The sequence below is a fragment of the Falco rusticolus genome, chromosome 15, assembly GCF_015220075.1.
Source record: "Falco rusticolus isolate bFalRus1 chromosome 15, bFalRus1.pri, whole genome shotgun sequence".
Taxonomy (NCBI): Eukaryota; Metazoa; Chordata; class Aves; order Falconiformes; family Falconidae; genus Falco; species Falco rusticolus.
This window is the reverse complement of record NC_051201.1, coordinates 20,744,294-20,758,403: the sequence shown is the minus strand read 5'-3', so window position 1 is coordinate 20,758,403 and position 14,110 is coordinate 20,744,294. Positions and strand designations below refer to the sequence as shown.

Here is a 14,110-nt window from a genome sequence, read left to right as displayed (position 1 = left end):
CAACTTAAATCCACCCCACCAACAAAAAGAGATGTTAATCAAACCCCAGCTTAGGATTTCAGAAGACTGCCTGTGAAATGTTGCATGGAATAAATCCAAGAAAACAACACCTAAAAGCAAAAAAACAAAGTGGTGTGAAGGGGAATTAAAAGCAGTAACTAAATATTCCCAGCTAAGCCTCACTTTTTCTGCATTCTAAGGGAAAATTCTGGTAACACTGCACAACTTTTCCCCTCAACTGGTTTCCAAATAGAGGGGCAGTTCTTTAGTTAAAACAGACATTACAGGAACATTGAATAAGGAGACTAATTTGGATTTTCTTGTCACAGAATCATTGAATAACTTGGGCTAGAGGTCCCTGCCTAGAGCAGAGCTACCATCTCACGTAGGTCAGGTTGTACAGGGCCTCATCCTGTTGAGTCTTGAAAATCCCCAGGGATGATGATTTTCCCTTTCTCTGGGCCCACTTCCACTTTTGCACCAACCTCCCCATGAAGTATTTTTTCCTTATAGCCTATCTTCATTTAGATGAAATGCGTGGCTGTTGCCTCTCATCCTTTCATCATACATCTCTAAGAAGAGTCTGGCTTCATCTTATCTCTAGCCCTCTTTGGGTGATGGAAGAGAGCAGTGAGATCTCCTTTAGCTTCCTCTTCCCCGGCTCTGTTGGCCTCCCTTCACTCAACCTGTGCACCAGCCCTGCACACTTTGCTGGCCCCAGTTTACTAGTGGTTTACCCTTTGGCTTAGGAGACCCAAACCTGAATGCCGCATTTCAGATGCAGCTTTGCGAGTACCAAGTAGTGGGGAATAGGCAAGATTTATTCCCAAATGATTTTGCACAACCTCATTTCTTGAACTGAATGAATACATATATAAAATACTATAATTAAACTTGCACTTCCTGATACCAGAGAGTATTTTTCCTTCTCCTGATACACATAACATGGCAAATAACTGTAACTGAAATAAATTTGAGCTGGTACCTGAGAGCACCTGAGGCAAAAAAGAAATGAGGGTGTCATGAAAACAGCCACAACACTATAATATTTTTTTTTCGTAATCTCTATTTTCCAAGAGGTGTAACAAACAGAATGAGTACTTGGACAAAGGCTGAATAAACAAAGTGACACTAAAATGGGGTGGCAGTCAGCACAAGCAGAGATGATGTGGTCTTCAACAAAGCTTAGGTGCACACTAACCTGTTTGTGTGCAGTAACCTAGTTCTGTTCAAGCCCATTGATGCTGATGTGGACATTATTAGAAAACTCAATTGTTCTGGGGTTTGGGATCCGAGTGTGAATGAAACATGAGCTATGTCTAATGCTGGGACTTAACTACATACAGATTAGTAGCATCTCCAATTTGGCAGCACTGCAAGTCCTGTGGCCTCGCTGTCAGCAGTACCGAGCAGTTGTTACTGTCTTGAAATCAGCCAGCTGTGGGGCTCAGCGCTTCTGAAAACTGACAGCGGAGAGTTAAGCACTGAGCAAGTCTTCGGGAGGGTGAAGGCAATCATTCTGCTGAATGAAGAGGACTCTCCTGGACAGCAGACAGTGCGGGATGTGTTAAAGAGCTTCAGACAGGCTCTGCACTGCATGGGTTTGTGCCCAAATTAATGAGGGAGCCAATAAAAATGTTATGATCTTGGTTATTTTAAAAAACTCGGTATATTTATCCAGTTACTGTGGAATTTAAATACACTATTTTGGTTGGGTTTGTATCATCATTATGGACACTTAGTAAGTTTTTTCTATTTTTTTACAGGAAACTCCAAAACCCTATTTCAAAGTCCTGTGCAGGAGTACTTTAAAAAATCAGAATTTAAATTTAATCCTGAATATCTGCTTATGCCAGACAGATAGGAAAAGTAGTACAATTTGATCTCGTTGATCAGGACTGAAAGTACCAGTGTAATAATTCGATTTTCATGCTCTGTCATGTAGAAAAACTTTACAACTTGTTTATCCAAATATGAATTAAAAATAAGGATCAGTAAACGGAAGAAGTAGATAAATAAAATAGTAGATAAACAAAGCCTAAATTCTGACTTACCAAACCATAGGAAAATTACTAATTTCTACTTCTTTATCATTTTTGGGCTCTCTCTTGCTATTTCTAGCAAGGTTGGTGTTTTTTAGTTCACTGTTGTTTTTTTTTTTAGTAATTAGCTACGGTGAAAGACCCAGAACAGACATCATTACGATGAAGGAACATACCAAGATTTTGATTCATTACCAGTACTGAATCCCCCAGTGCCAGCACCAGCTCTCACCTGTTCTGCACATCCCACCTCACCACAGAGTTAAGACCTGGCAGGCCCCAGCAACACAGCAACACGCTTGCAGGGGAATTCCTGTCAAGCACAAGGCTGCTGGCAGGATGGGGGTCTTGAGGGCCCTTCCTCTTTTCTAACATCACCCTGATGCCATCAGTCAGCGTTGGAGAAATGCTGACCCCTGAGCTGGGATTGGCAAAGCACTCTCCTGTTCCTTCTCACCAGCGTTTCATGAGGGCTTGGTGCACACAGGGAGAGGCAGATAACAAACCCAGGACCATCAGCTCGTGCATCTACTGTTCAATTTAAACATCTTAAATGCACACGTTGAGCAGCATCAGGTCTCCTGCTGAAGAACTGTCTGGGCAGCAACCACCTTGAAAGCAACAAGTTGATACAGCACTGTGGGGTTTTTACAGCCAAGCTGTAATATCAGGAGAATATAAATTTATTTTATGTCTACATTGAGGAAAACAAGGGCATGCTACTAGAAGCTTTCTGCTTTATTAAGTAAATATCTTTTCATTCATGTGGAAAAATTTGTCCAATTTGGCTAAATAATTAATCACCGATGGGTGACTGGTGATTAACGAACAGCACGATGACATTCTGAGGTGTATGTTTATCATGGCAATTTTCTTTCATCCCAGTGATTTGTGCTAGTGTTACTGATGAAGTATGGTGATAAAGGCTCTGCAATGTTTGCGGTGCGGGTACGCACGTCGTGGTGGTAAGTATGTGCCCATTTTAGAATCTCTAGGCAATAAGATGGGGTCCCCACCTAACCTTGGAAAGGAGCATCTTACCTCGTGGGCATCGGTGCACCTTATCAACCTGCCAACAAGTGACTAATTTCTCATTCTCACAAGGGCCACATGGAAAGAGCTCTATTTGGCCAGTGGAAAGAGCTGTTCCAGTTGCAGAAAGCTATAGCTGCCCCTGCTGTAATTCCCTTTTGCACTGCTTATAGATGTAAAGAGGCTGTGAGTAAATAAGAACAGATTCCCAAAATACACTAAATCAAAACCTCTGTTCTGCACTACTTAAGCAGCCAACCTGATATTGTTACATTTAAAACTTATTATGAGAATGTTATGTCTCTCCTGTGGATGAAGCTAAGCGGAAGCCTCCATGCTGTGGAGAAGCACGTGCCCTGCCATGTCAGCCTTAAGAGGAGCACGAGGAAGGATGACGAACTCACGCAGGTTTTGCTATCGCGATCTCAAATTAGGGCATGCAGATCCACATCGGGGTGCCCTGGAAGTGATTTGAAAATCTCACCATGAACTTTGGAGAGTACCAGAGCTGGCCTGCACCAGTTCCACACAAAATTCCTCCGTAAATACAGACATGGTACTATTACATTGAGAGCCGTCAAAATGAGATAACTTCTCCACCTCTGCTACAAAGGCAGGAGCTGGATTACAGCAAGGCCCCTGCTACTGAGGTGGCAAAGAACAGGGCTGTAGTGAATAAGAAGCACTGTACTGGCAGTGAGGAAACATCACTACATGACTGCGAGCTACCACATACCACAGCTCCAGAAATCTAGCAATAAAACCTCTCATTGTTGTCTAGATTATTCTGCCTAACATCCATTTTGTGCACTCAGCTTTCCGTATGCAATTTTTTGCTTAATGCTTTAAAATTGGAGCTGCTAACTCAAATCACCTCTAACGGGGAGAGGATAACTCACCATATTCTGCTAGGAGGTAGTACACATTTTTATCATTTAAGTGATATTTTCCTCAATACAGGCCCATTCTTATCTCATCTCCTTCTGTAATGATTCCCAGCTGATGCAGAAAAGTCTTGTACCAGACTGTTACGGTGTGTACAAGTTGCTGTTGATGATGCTCATGTAGACAAGAGCATTTAATACAAGTCTGGAGTTGCTGGAGAGCCTCAAAGCATGTTGAGTCACTGCTCTGCCTTTCAGACTGTTTTAAGCACTGCAGGGGTTATGTTTCAGAGAAGGGACATGCACTGAGGTGAAACGTCCATTCCCAGCCTCCCTGCCAAGATGCTAACACTGGGGTGATGAATTCTCTGGGTATTTCTAGAGTAGGGTGTTCTTCTGAACCAGTGAAAGCCTGCTGGGCCCCTCTTCACTCACTAAAGCAGCTCCTGCAGACATGGCCTCCCAATGTGAAACACATACCCCTGCATTTCTACGCAAAGTAGCCTGCCAAATGCCAAAAAGAAATTCCCTTTCCACGTTATTAAACCCCATTATTTCCTACCAGCACTGGATTCTGCTTCCGCCAAAACCTGCTCCCACGTCTTCCCTGAACAGCACAATCCTAAACAGAATCAGACAGCACCTTTAGGCTTTCTCAGAGAACAGCGACTGGCACCTCAATGCCCTTGCTAGGACTGGCACCTCGCAACCTTCCCCCAAAAGCAACTCCTGCAACGTTAACCAGCATAATTTCTGATGGAGGATTGGACAAGTTATCCTGTATCAAACAGAATATATGATCAATTGTCTTTGGCTCCTGAGGACACAAAGTCCCACAGGATGGCCTGATGGGGGAGAGAAGGGTTACTAATACCCATGGCCTAAAATCATTAAGTTGTGGAAAGACTCTGTGTTACCCACCCCTCTTTTCTTTCCCTCAAGCTGGTGTACTCCAGCTCCTTTGTTTTAAGCTTACAGGTTTTATACTCGATGAAAGGTCTGCTGATGAACCAATATAATTTTTGGTGACCAAGCAGAGCAGGACATGCCCAAGAATAAAGAAAAACAAAGCAGTTTCAGCTCTGCCAATCCTTCTCTTTCAAAGGCAAAAATATTATTGATTAGCAACTCTAAAATAGGTGTGATGTCATCTCACTACAGTTTCCTGGGCTCCCTTCTGAGACAGTGCTCTTCAGTTCTTTCTCAATTAACTTGAAAGCTGGGGAGGGTAAGGATTTTTATTGGTAAGCTGAGAAATGCCTCCATCAAGAGTTTTATTCTATTATCACAATAAGCACACAATGACTGAGCTTTGGATTAAAGGACTTTTTTCTCCCTTCTGCTCAGCACTAGGAAACCATCAGTTCCTTTGCTTTGTGTTATCCACTAGCATTTTTCAGTCTTTTGCATCTTCTGATTTTAGGCAGAATCCTAACAGCATCTTATAATCAGGACTGTAATCCTCCAGCCTCCCTACATCTGCCATTTGCATGAATGGTCTTAAAGTAAGAATGATTCAATTAACAGTTATGGGGATTTTTACATTAGGCAGAGCATTTCTTCACCATTAGGAAAACCATGGCAAAACTCTTCAGTATTTCTTTCTAAGAATGAAATAAAATAATTTTTGAGGCAAGAAAAATGGCCTTGGGTTTAATGTGCCAATGCTTTTTAAAATGTGATTTCCAGACCTTTTTTTCCTTGTTCTTGTGAATGAAATTTAGCCATTTCCAGTATCCCACCAAGTGCCACACAAACACCTGAAATTCATCAAATCTCATAAAAATTGTACATTGAACAGATATCACCTCCAGTGTAGGAAAAACCTATCCCAAAGTCCAGTTAAGTCAAAAAGAGGATCTGGGGTCAGTAGCATTCAAATTGATTTGAAATAAGTGAGGTTGCCGGTTTCAATCTTGCTAATGCAAAAAAAAACCCCAATAAAACAAAACAAAAAAAACCCACGCAGGCATCAAAAATAACCAAGCAATTAATATGTATTTTATTTCCTTGTCTTCATTTGGGCTGTTTTTTATTTTGATCTAAATTCTTGAATTCTTAGGCTAGAATAAGGACATTTATTTTTTAACTTTTCTATGAAGTAAGGAGAGGTGGAAGTTTTCTTTCAAAATCAAAACAGAGGACTAAGCAAAGAATCCCTGAAAACAGAGCTTGCCCAGTCATCATGCGAGTCCAGGCTTCACAGAAGCAATTTCAGTCTCTACAGAAAACCGCAAATCTCAGACTTGCAATTGCACCAGAAAGAATGACAAGACTCTTAAACACCCTGGCCACCTGAATTTCAGGACGTTTTGCCAGTTCTCTTCAGCCAGAGCTCCTCTTCACACTCTTATAATGAATGAAGGACCAAATCCTGTCTTCTGCACCCAGTCATGCTCAAGGGTTTAACCATGGACTTCAGAGTATAAAGGATATGCCCTTCTGTGAACCACTGCTGGCTCGTGAGAAAAGCTTTTTACCTTTCACCCAGCTTGAGCAGGAGGTAAATGAATTCAGAAGTTTGCAAAATCGAGCTCTTAGCCCCTGCACTTGCATCAGGCTTTCTGGCTGCAAACTCACTCATTTCAACACCGCTTCAACGCTCATTTGTGATTTTGTATCCTGCAAATCCAGGAGAAACCAGGGGAGCTTGATACTTAAAGGGGTAGGCTGTAACTCTGCAAAGCATCTGAAGAAAACTAGCTCTACCACAGGTAGCTAATTATGAGCCTGTAAGGCATTATTGACTGCCTGGCTCTCATTGTCCAGGTAACCTGCTCCTGCCTTGGCCAGCAGCAAAGCATTTCTTCATGTCGCTCTTTCTCTTGACCAGACCAAGCAGAAGAGCCAACATAGTGCCTCTACTTCCATTATTTGTCTCTTTTTCATTCCTCTCCCATTTTGATTACCTTCCCTGTATTCCCTAGGTAAGCATACTGGAGAACTCACATCAGATATGAAGTTGTATCCCAGACAGTTGGGAAAGGACAGACTAAAGAGGAAAACCACAACCTTTCTGCATTTGTCATGACTCAATTTAATGTCTCTTACAACTTCTGGGTTAGCCAAGCCATAAAACAAAACAGATCCCCGGTTACATTTGTGCAGCAGATTTGTCTCTTTCTTCAGAGCTCATTAAAAGAACCGCTTTCATCTCATTAGATTGCTAAAACATTTCCAACAGGACTAGATGTGTCATGTCAGAATATGACAGGCAAATTTCTTTTAAGGTTTTAAAACTAGGTTGAAAGAGGAGAAGCTATGCAGTTCACTGTTGTCACTGAAAGATATTTTTACTTTTAAGAGTCCCTAAAACAAGAAACAAATTAAGAACTGTCAAGGAAAAAGAAAACACCCAAACTCAAAATGTATTCCATCTTGCCTGCTAATACTGTTACTTCTTTCCCCTGAAATCTCTCTCAGTCTAATAACAAGAACAGTAAGTACAAAAGAATGAACTACGGTTGTTAATGTTTTGGCTTCTAAGCACAATTAATAATCCAAAAGGAAGGAAGGAAGTGCTGAAAACATGATTACCCTTTGCAACTACAAGCCAAAATGAACAGCCTCACTTTCTTCTGCTCGCAGGTCTTATTCCTTCCTAGTTCAGCAGCAATGTCCCTGCACTGTGCCATTGCAGGGCATGGAACATGGCACCTACAGCACCCAGGGATGCAAGATAGCATCTGGGAAGGAGGTGGGGAAAAAAGCTGCAGCGAGGGGAAAGCCTCCTCCTGCAGCAGACTCCACTGGGATGATCTCTGGCAGGAGACAGCCTTCCTCAAGGCAGGCAATGCACTGATACACCCCAGAACTGCCACGGCAGGCGGTTTACTACCAGATCTGGGTTTCACTGCCAAAACAGCCCCACCAGAGCTGCCTCTCTGCAGGAGTCTGAAAAGCAACAGTATGCTGTATGTACTGTGCTAAATCCACAGCGAGGGCAGAATGCACTGGAGCGGGTCTTGGGAGAACAACACGACTTCATCAGAAAGGCTACAGCTCTTTCCCCTGCTTATTGAAACCCAGTTTAAAATACTGCCCAGGTGCAGCCTGTCGCTGCCCCACCTTGGGCCTCAAGTCACAGAAGTCCTGGAAAACAGAGCAGGAGACAAGTAAGGATGAGAATGGCTCCGCCTGACCTGATGCTTTAGTGAGGTTCTGGGCTGCCAGCTCATGCCATGATCACACAGTTCCCAGACAGGAGTGAGGCAGCGGGGCCAAGGGGGTGTCTGCACCCAGCACCGCAGGGCAGAAAAGCTGCACTGAGGAGTGGGGCAGGCCACAAAGACGCAGTTTGCAGCCCTCTCCCTGGGAACAGGCCACAGAGGCAAAGCAGCCCCCCCACACTCTAAGCCCCAATGGGGTGAGGTATTCCTGGGGGTAGGGGCTGCAAGTGTGAAATCACTACAGTTTTGAGACACAGACATGCGGCAAAGAGCGCTCAAGTGGGTGTTCACAACACATCATTTCATTTCAACGGCATTTATCATCAAATTGCTGAGATGGGCTGTAAAACCAGTGGGCGGGGACTGCTTCTCACTCACTCTTAAGAAGTTCATTAGATTATAAGTAATTCAGTTACACAGAGAGCAAGTAGAGCCTGGGGCTGTTTTGAGGGGCTTTTTGAGAAAGGTCAAAGCAATATATCAGACGGCTATTGGGACTGATGGCTATTGGGGAGAAGACAGTAGATATTCAGAGATAAGTATTGTACGCTGGTGCATTTTTCTCCTGATTGCGTATTCCGGTTCTTCTCATACATAACATCAAAACATTTGGCAAAAAATGGCACAGCAAAGAAACCTATCAACTGAGGTACTGCCAGCATTGCTGGTGAAGTGAGAAACAGCTGTTTGGGAGGACGTGCAGGGCTGGAAGCTCCAGCATCTTGTGAAAGGGAGCCAGACCCAGCTCTCTGCTTGCAGCTCAGCAGGGGACAGAAGCTGCTGCTTTTGCAGAGGCAAAATTCAAAACAAACCCCCAAACCCCAAGATTTTTCCTGTGGGCAGGTGAAGCCATGTCTCCTCCTGATCGCCACAGCCATTGCTAACCCCTCATTTGGGAAGGTGAAGTATTGCCCCGGCTCACCATCCAGAACGGCTGCTGCTGAGTACGTGGCAGGACCTTGGTTTTGAAGCCATGCCAGCTAACTCAGCCTCTCTGCGTTAGCATGATTAAACACTGAATTCCCTAGAAGCTTCATGCTGATGGCAGCGGATGGTGTCCCCACCTGAGCAGTCCATCCCTGCTCACCACTGGACCGTTGCATGTATTTAAGTATTTTGCTAAGCAGTAACAGACGGAGATATGCTTGGTGTCTTCCTAGGATGCGGCTTTTGATGAACAAACACATTCACCAGAGTTAAAGTCCCCACAAAAATATCCTAGGATAACAGCAGTCTCAAGTCCATGCTACAATCCAGGTATTCCAAAAAAGAAGATGACATGTTCCAAATTCTGCATGTGTTCAGCAGTTCAAGATATAAGATCTAGAAAATGTTGACAGCCATTGCAGTCCTACACCAAGTGAATTTGCTGAGACAGGGTGATGGGAGTGGAAGATGAATTTCTTTCATCCGGTTAACTCTCACCTTCTGGCTTGGATCTTCAAAGGAGGCCCCAGATTTGCTTGGTTAAAGCTGGTTTTTAGTTTAAGCTGAGTGAAAATCGAATCTGGTAACAGCCTGATTCTGAACACTGTGGCACACTCTGGAGTCTCCTTGGCTTGCATGGCACAACTGCGTCTTTCAAAACTGTTCCCCTGACTAGCTTGGCCCTGACGCTGCCATTCTGAGGTACAGGTGAATGTATCTGGACTGCAGGACTGGTTGCAAAAAAATAACAAGCCAATCTACTCAGTCAAGATGGGTGTAGTCAAAGTGCAAGGGTTAAGGGTGTCAAAATGACCTTGGGTCCAAAGAAAAGTGCCATTCCTAGCCTGTATTGCCACTGCTTGAGATGTACATGCTCGCCTCCAATTCCACCTCTGTGCCATTCACCAGTACCTCTTTCTTTGCTGGACAGCCCTCCGTTCACCAGCTGAAAGGTATCTCCAAGTATTTCATTAAAACACACTTAATCAATTTCACAAATTGTAATCCCCATCTGGGCTACACTCTCAAATTATTCTAATTTCTACCTGTCACCACTTCTCCTGTTACCTAATATTTCAAGGATTAACTGGACAGTGTGTAACCTCTTCTTAGTCCTCTGTAACAATGTCTTCTCTCTGTTCCTTTGTCTTAGCATTTTCTCACCTGTCTACAGATTCCTGTGCCTCTCTCCAAGGCAGTATCCTTGGACAAATGTGAAGCTGCTTTAGCCATTCATGAGGATGAGATTTATAATCTAGAAGCACACCAATAACACAATATTAAAAAAATAAAATAGCAGTCTCTTTCATCAAAATCTAATGAACATGTGATTTAATCTTTATTAAGAATTCATTAGGTTCTCAGCAAGCCTGTCTAATGAAGCTTGACCAGGTGAAATGCTAATGCCTACATTATATTTAAATTAATTTTCAGAAATGTTAATTTCCCTGAGTTGTTCCCTGCTCATCACTCTCCCTGGTGCCCGCGGCTGCGCGGCTCTCTCCAGATGCCTGCCGCCGTGCTCATAGCAACACCGCTGTCTCCACCCCAGCCTTTGCACAGTTCACTGGAGTTTCCACACTGATGGATGCCTCCCAGTTTCCAACACTACAAGCCCTTTCTCCATAGCAGCCTTCTCGGCATTTTCAAGTCAGGTACAAAGGAAAGCCTAGCATACATTACTTTAAGGCTATTTAATGAAAAAAAAATATATGGGCATATATATTTATATATGAAACCCATTCATATCTATATATTAAAAAAACCAGGGTATCCTTCAGTCCTCCATATACTGATCTAGTCCAGCAAACAGGTTATTATCTTGATGCATTCTGCTTCAAAAACCAAGAGCTCTGCTCTTTGGAAAACAAGAGTCGCTATACACTAGTTGTGTAAGCCAGCACGGTCACCGCCTGCCCTCCCGCCTATGGGCTCTGTGTGTATGCGCTGCTATTGTGGCATCTACAGCCTCTCCCTTCAACCAAAACCCATCACCCGCCATTCCAGCATGCTTCTGCAGAAACAGTTCCTAGAGATTAAAATAATTTATTGGTGTTCATCTGCAGTAATGTCTCCCCTGATCCACCTTTTGCACACCAACGAGTGTGAACCAAACCCACCCCACCTCATACCCAAAATAAACTGTCAAGGTGGGAAAGTCCAGACCGTGCAAGGGGAAGCTCAGAGCCATTGCAGAAGTAGGGTACGCAAATGTCGGTGGGAAAAACTGCGGAGACTGCCGTGCACTGAGGGCGAGCCTCCTCGCATCGAGACCTCCCAGCTCCGCAGCGCCTGGGGAAAAGCACCGCCTCAGGCGGGGGTGACGGTTCGGTTCCCTGCGAGCCCCCGAGGGCTGGACACAGGGGCCACAGAGTGGATACAGAAATATCCGGGTGACCCGCTAAGCCCCTCTGGCTGGCGAGGAGTGGGCTGAAGGCCCGGATCTGCCCCAGTGCCGCACTCACACGCACGCCCACACGCACGCACACCCGGGGCGGCCACGGGAGAGCAGGGCAACAGATTGCCGAGCGGCGACGAGCTCCTTCGGCTATTTCCGAGCCCGTTCGGCCTCTCCCCGAGCGCTCTCCGAAGGAGGCCGAGCGCGACGCTCGGCCGCCGCCGGGAGGAGGCGAGCGGCGCAGGAGCGGCGGCGCTGCCGGCGGTTCGAGTCCCCGCTGGGCGCTGTCCACCACGCGAACCGCCTGAAAGCCGCAGCCGCGCCGGGACCTGCCCGCCGGCCCGCACGGCTCCTCGCCCCCCGCGGCAACCAGCTCACCGACGGGCCACCCGCAAAGGCAGCCGGCTCCCGGGACTGCAGGGAGCGCAGCCCGCACCCTCCCCGCACCCCATCCACACCCAGCTCTGGCTGCCTCTCTCCCCCGGGTCCCCGGGGGGCCCCTCCCAGCCACGGATCCCTCTGCAACCCCCATGGCAGAGCGGACGAGCGCTCCGTGCCGCCCCCCGGCTGAAATCCAGACCCTCAACCGGCGCCGGGGTTTGTTCCGTGATGGCGCCCGCCTCGAACCAGCCCGTCATGGGTGGGAGGCCGGGGTATTTCATTGCATTTTAATGCAAAAGGAGGAAGGAGCGGGCAATAAAGAAGGAAAAACCGTGCCACGGGAGCGCTGCCACCATTAGCCTTCCCCTGCACCTGCTTTCCTAGGGGATGTAATTACTCCAGGCACGGTTGGAAGAGAGGGTGCAGTGGGGTTTTTCACGGCTGTTTATTGCATGTTTAATTAAACAGAGGGAGAGCGTCTGTCGGGGAAGCCCCAGCGAGGAGCAGCCCACCGTGAACCCCGGGGTTGGCAGGAAGGTTTTGAATGGAATTGGTGATGGGTGGCCAAGGAGCGGTTAAAATGTTAAGAGAGGGTGATGGGGAGCATTGGTTTCAAGCCGCAGAACGAGCAGATGATGAACCACCACCACCACCCCGGGCATGAAGCTGAAGTGACAGCGGTCCGCTTTCACGGGGGATGGCTGCGCGGCCTCGCCCCGTGGAAAGGGAGGGAAGGCGGCCGCTCGCAGCCCACCTTCCCTCCCTTTCCACGGGGCGAGGCCTCCGGGAGATCCTTCAGCACCACATCGGCCCTGAACAGCAGCGGGAACGGCGGTGGCGGGGCCTTCCCCCCGCCGTTTGCCTTCCCGCCCTCTCGGTCCCCTCAGGTAAACATGGCGCCCGCGGCCCTCACTCACCTCAGCGAGCCCCCGCCCCGTTCTCCCTCCCATTAACTCGCCACCCGGGTTCCCTCACGGGACTTACTTCATTTGCTTCACGATGGTGCTTTTCCCCGATTCTCCGGCCCCTGTTGAGAGAGAGAGATGAGGGGGGATAAGCGCGGGGCAGGGGACAGGGAAGGGGGCGACCGGGCCCGCCAGCGGGTTCTCACCGAGCAGGAGGAGTTTCACGTCTTTAGCAGCGCTGATCCCGTCCTCCTTCAGGTTCTTCTCGATGGCCTTGCTCCGCTCCAAGGCGGCTCTTTCCTCGGCGCTCAGGGTACATCCCATGGCGGCGATGAAATTTTTTAAAAAAAAAAAAATTAAAAAAAAAAAAAGGGGGGGGCGGGGGATTGCAGCCCCCGCCGCCGCCTCGGCTGGCGGAGAGGAGGAGGCAGGGGCAAAGCCAGCCACCACCGGCGGGCGGGGGGGGGGGGGGGGGAGGAATAAAAGAATTAAAACAGATGGCCGTGAGCCTCCGGGCAGCGCAGCGGCTCCGCGGCGGGGCTCCCGGCTCCCTCCTGCCCCTCTCCCCGCGGCCGAGCGCTCAGTGCATCCAGCGGGGCTGCTGCGGGCACGGCGAGCTCTTCCCGGCCGGGAGGCGGAGGCGGGGGAGGAGGAGGAGGAGGAGGAGGAGGAGGAAGAGGGTTCGCGGCGGAGGGAGGGTCCTTCCCTCTCCCGTGCTCCCGGCTGTCGCGCTCTCCCCTCCTTGGCGGGCGGCGGGGCGCTGACGGGCGGCGGCGGGGCGCGCTGGCGGCGCTCGGCGGGGCCGGGTGGAGGCGCGGGAGCGGCGGCGAAAGGGAGGGGGCGCGCCGGGCTCCGCGCTCCCGCCGGGCTCGCCCGCTGCCGTGACGCGCGCGGCTCGCGCATGCTCGGGCGGCCCCCGCCCCAGCGCCGCTGCCCGCCGCCCGGCCCGGCTCGGCCGCCGCTCCCCTGAGGGCCGGGCCCCGCCGCGGGGGCGAGGCGTGGGCCGCGCGGCCTGCCCGCCGGCCGGCACGGTGAGGGGCGGCGGGCCGTGAGCCAGGCTGCTGCGCCTGCCGCCCCCGGAGGGGAGAGGCCGTGACCCGCGCTCCTGCCGGCCGCTCGGGGCCGGGGGCTGCCGTGGCGCGCAGTGCGGGCCGAGCGCCGCAGGGCTTGGGGCGCGGGGCGGCGTGCGGCCGGGGCCTGGCGACGCGTGGGCGGTGGGGTCCCCGGGGGCCCGGGGCAGCCGTACCCCAGCCCCACGCAGCGGGGGGGGCCGGGGTCCCCCACAGGCCGTGCGGGTCCCCCACGGCCCCTGCACCCACGCACTGCGCTGGCATCCACGAGGTCCCCTGTGCAGAGCCTTCCTCCGCTCCTT

The 14,110-nt window shown here is 49.0% G+C and overlaps 1 protein-coding gene across 2 annotated transcripts in view; it reads right to left on the bottom strand.

Annotated features, from left to right (window-relative positions):
- Window positions 1-13,594, bottom strand: part of GNAO1 (G protein subunit alpha o1) — a 144,760-nt gene extending 131,166 nt beyond the window's left edge. The window contains exons 1-2 of one of the 2 annotated variants that reach the window (XM_037409340.1): window positions 12,945-13,594; window positions 12,818-12,860 (exon numbers count right to left, since the gene is read on the bottom strand). In XM_037409340.1, coding sequence (XP_037265237.1) covers window positions 12,818-12,860; window positions 12,945-13,062 — 161 coding nt within the window. In that variant the 5' untranslated portion in view covers window positions 13,063-13,594. The remainder of the gene's footprint in view (window positions 1-12,817; window positions 12,861-12,944) is intronic. The other variant, XM_037409339.1, reaches the window with a different exon arrangement.
- Between the last annotated feature and the right edge of the window lie 516 nt (window positions 13,595-14,110).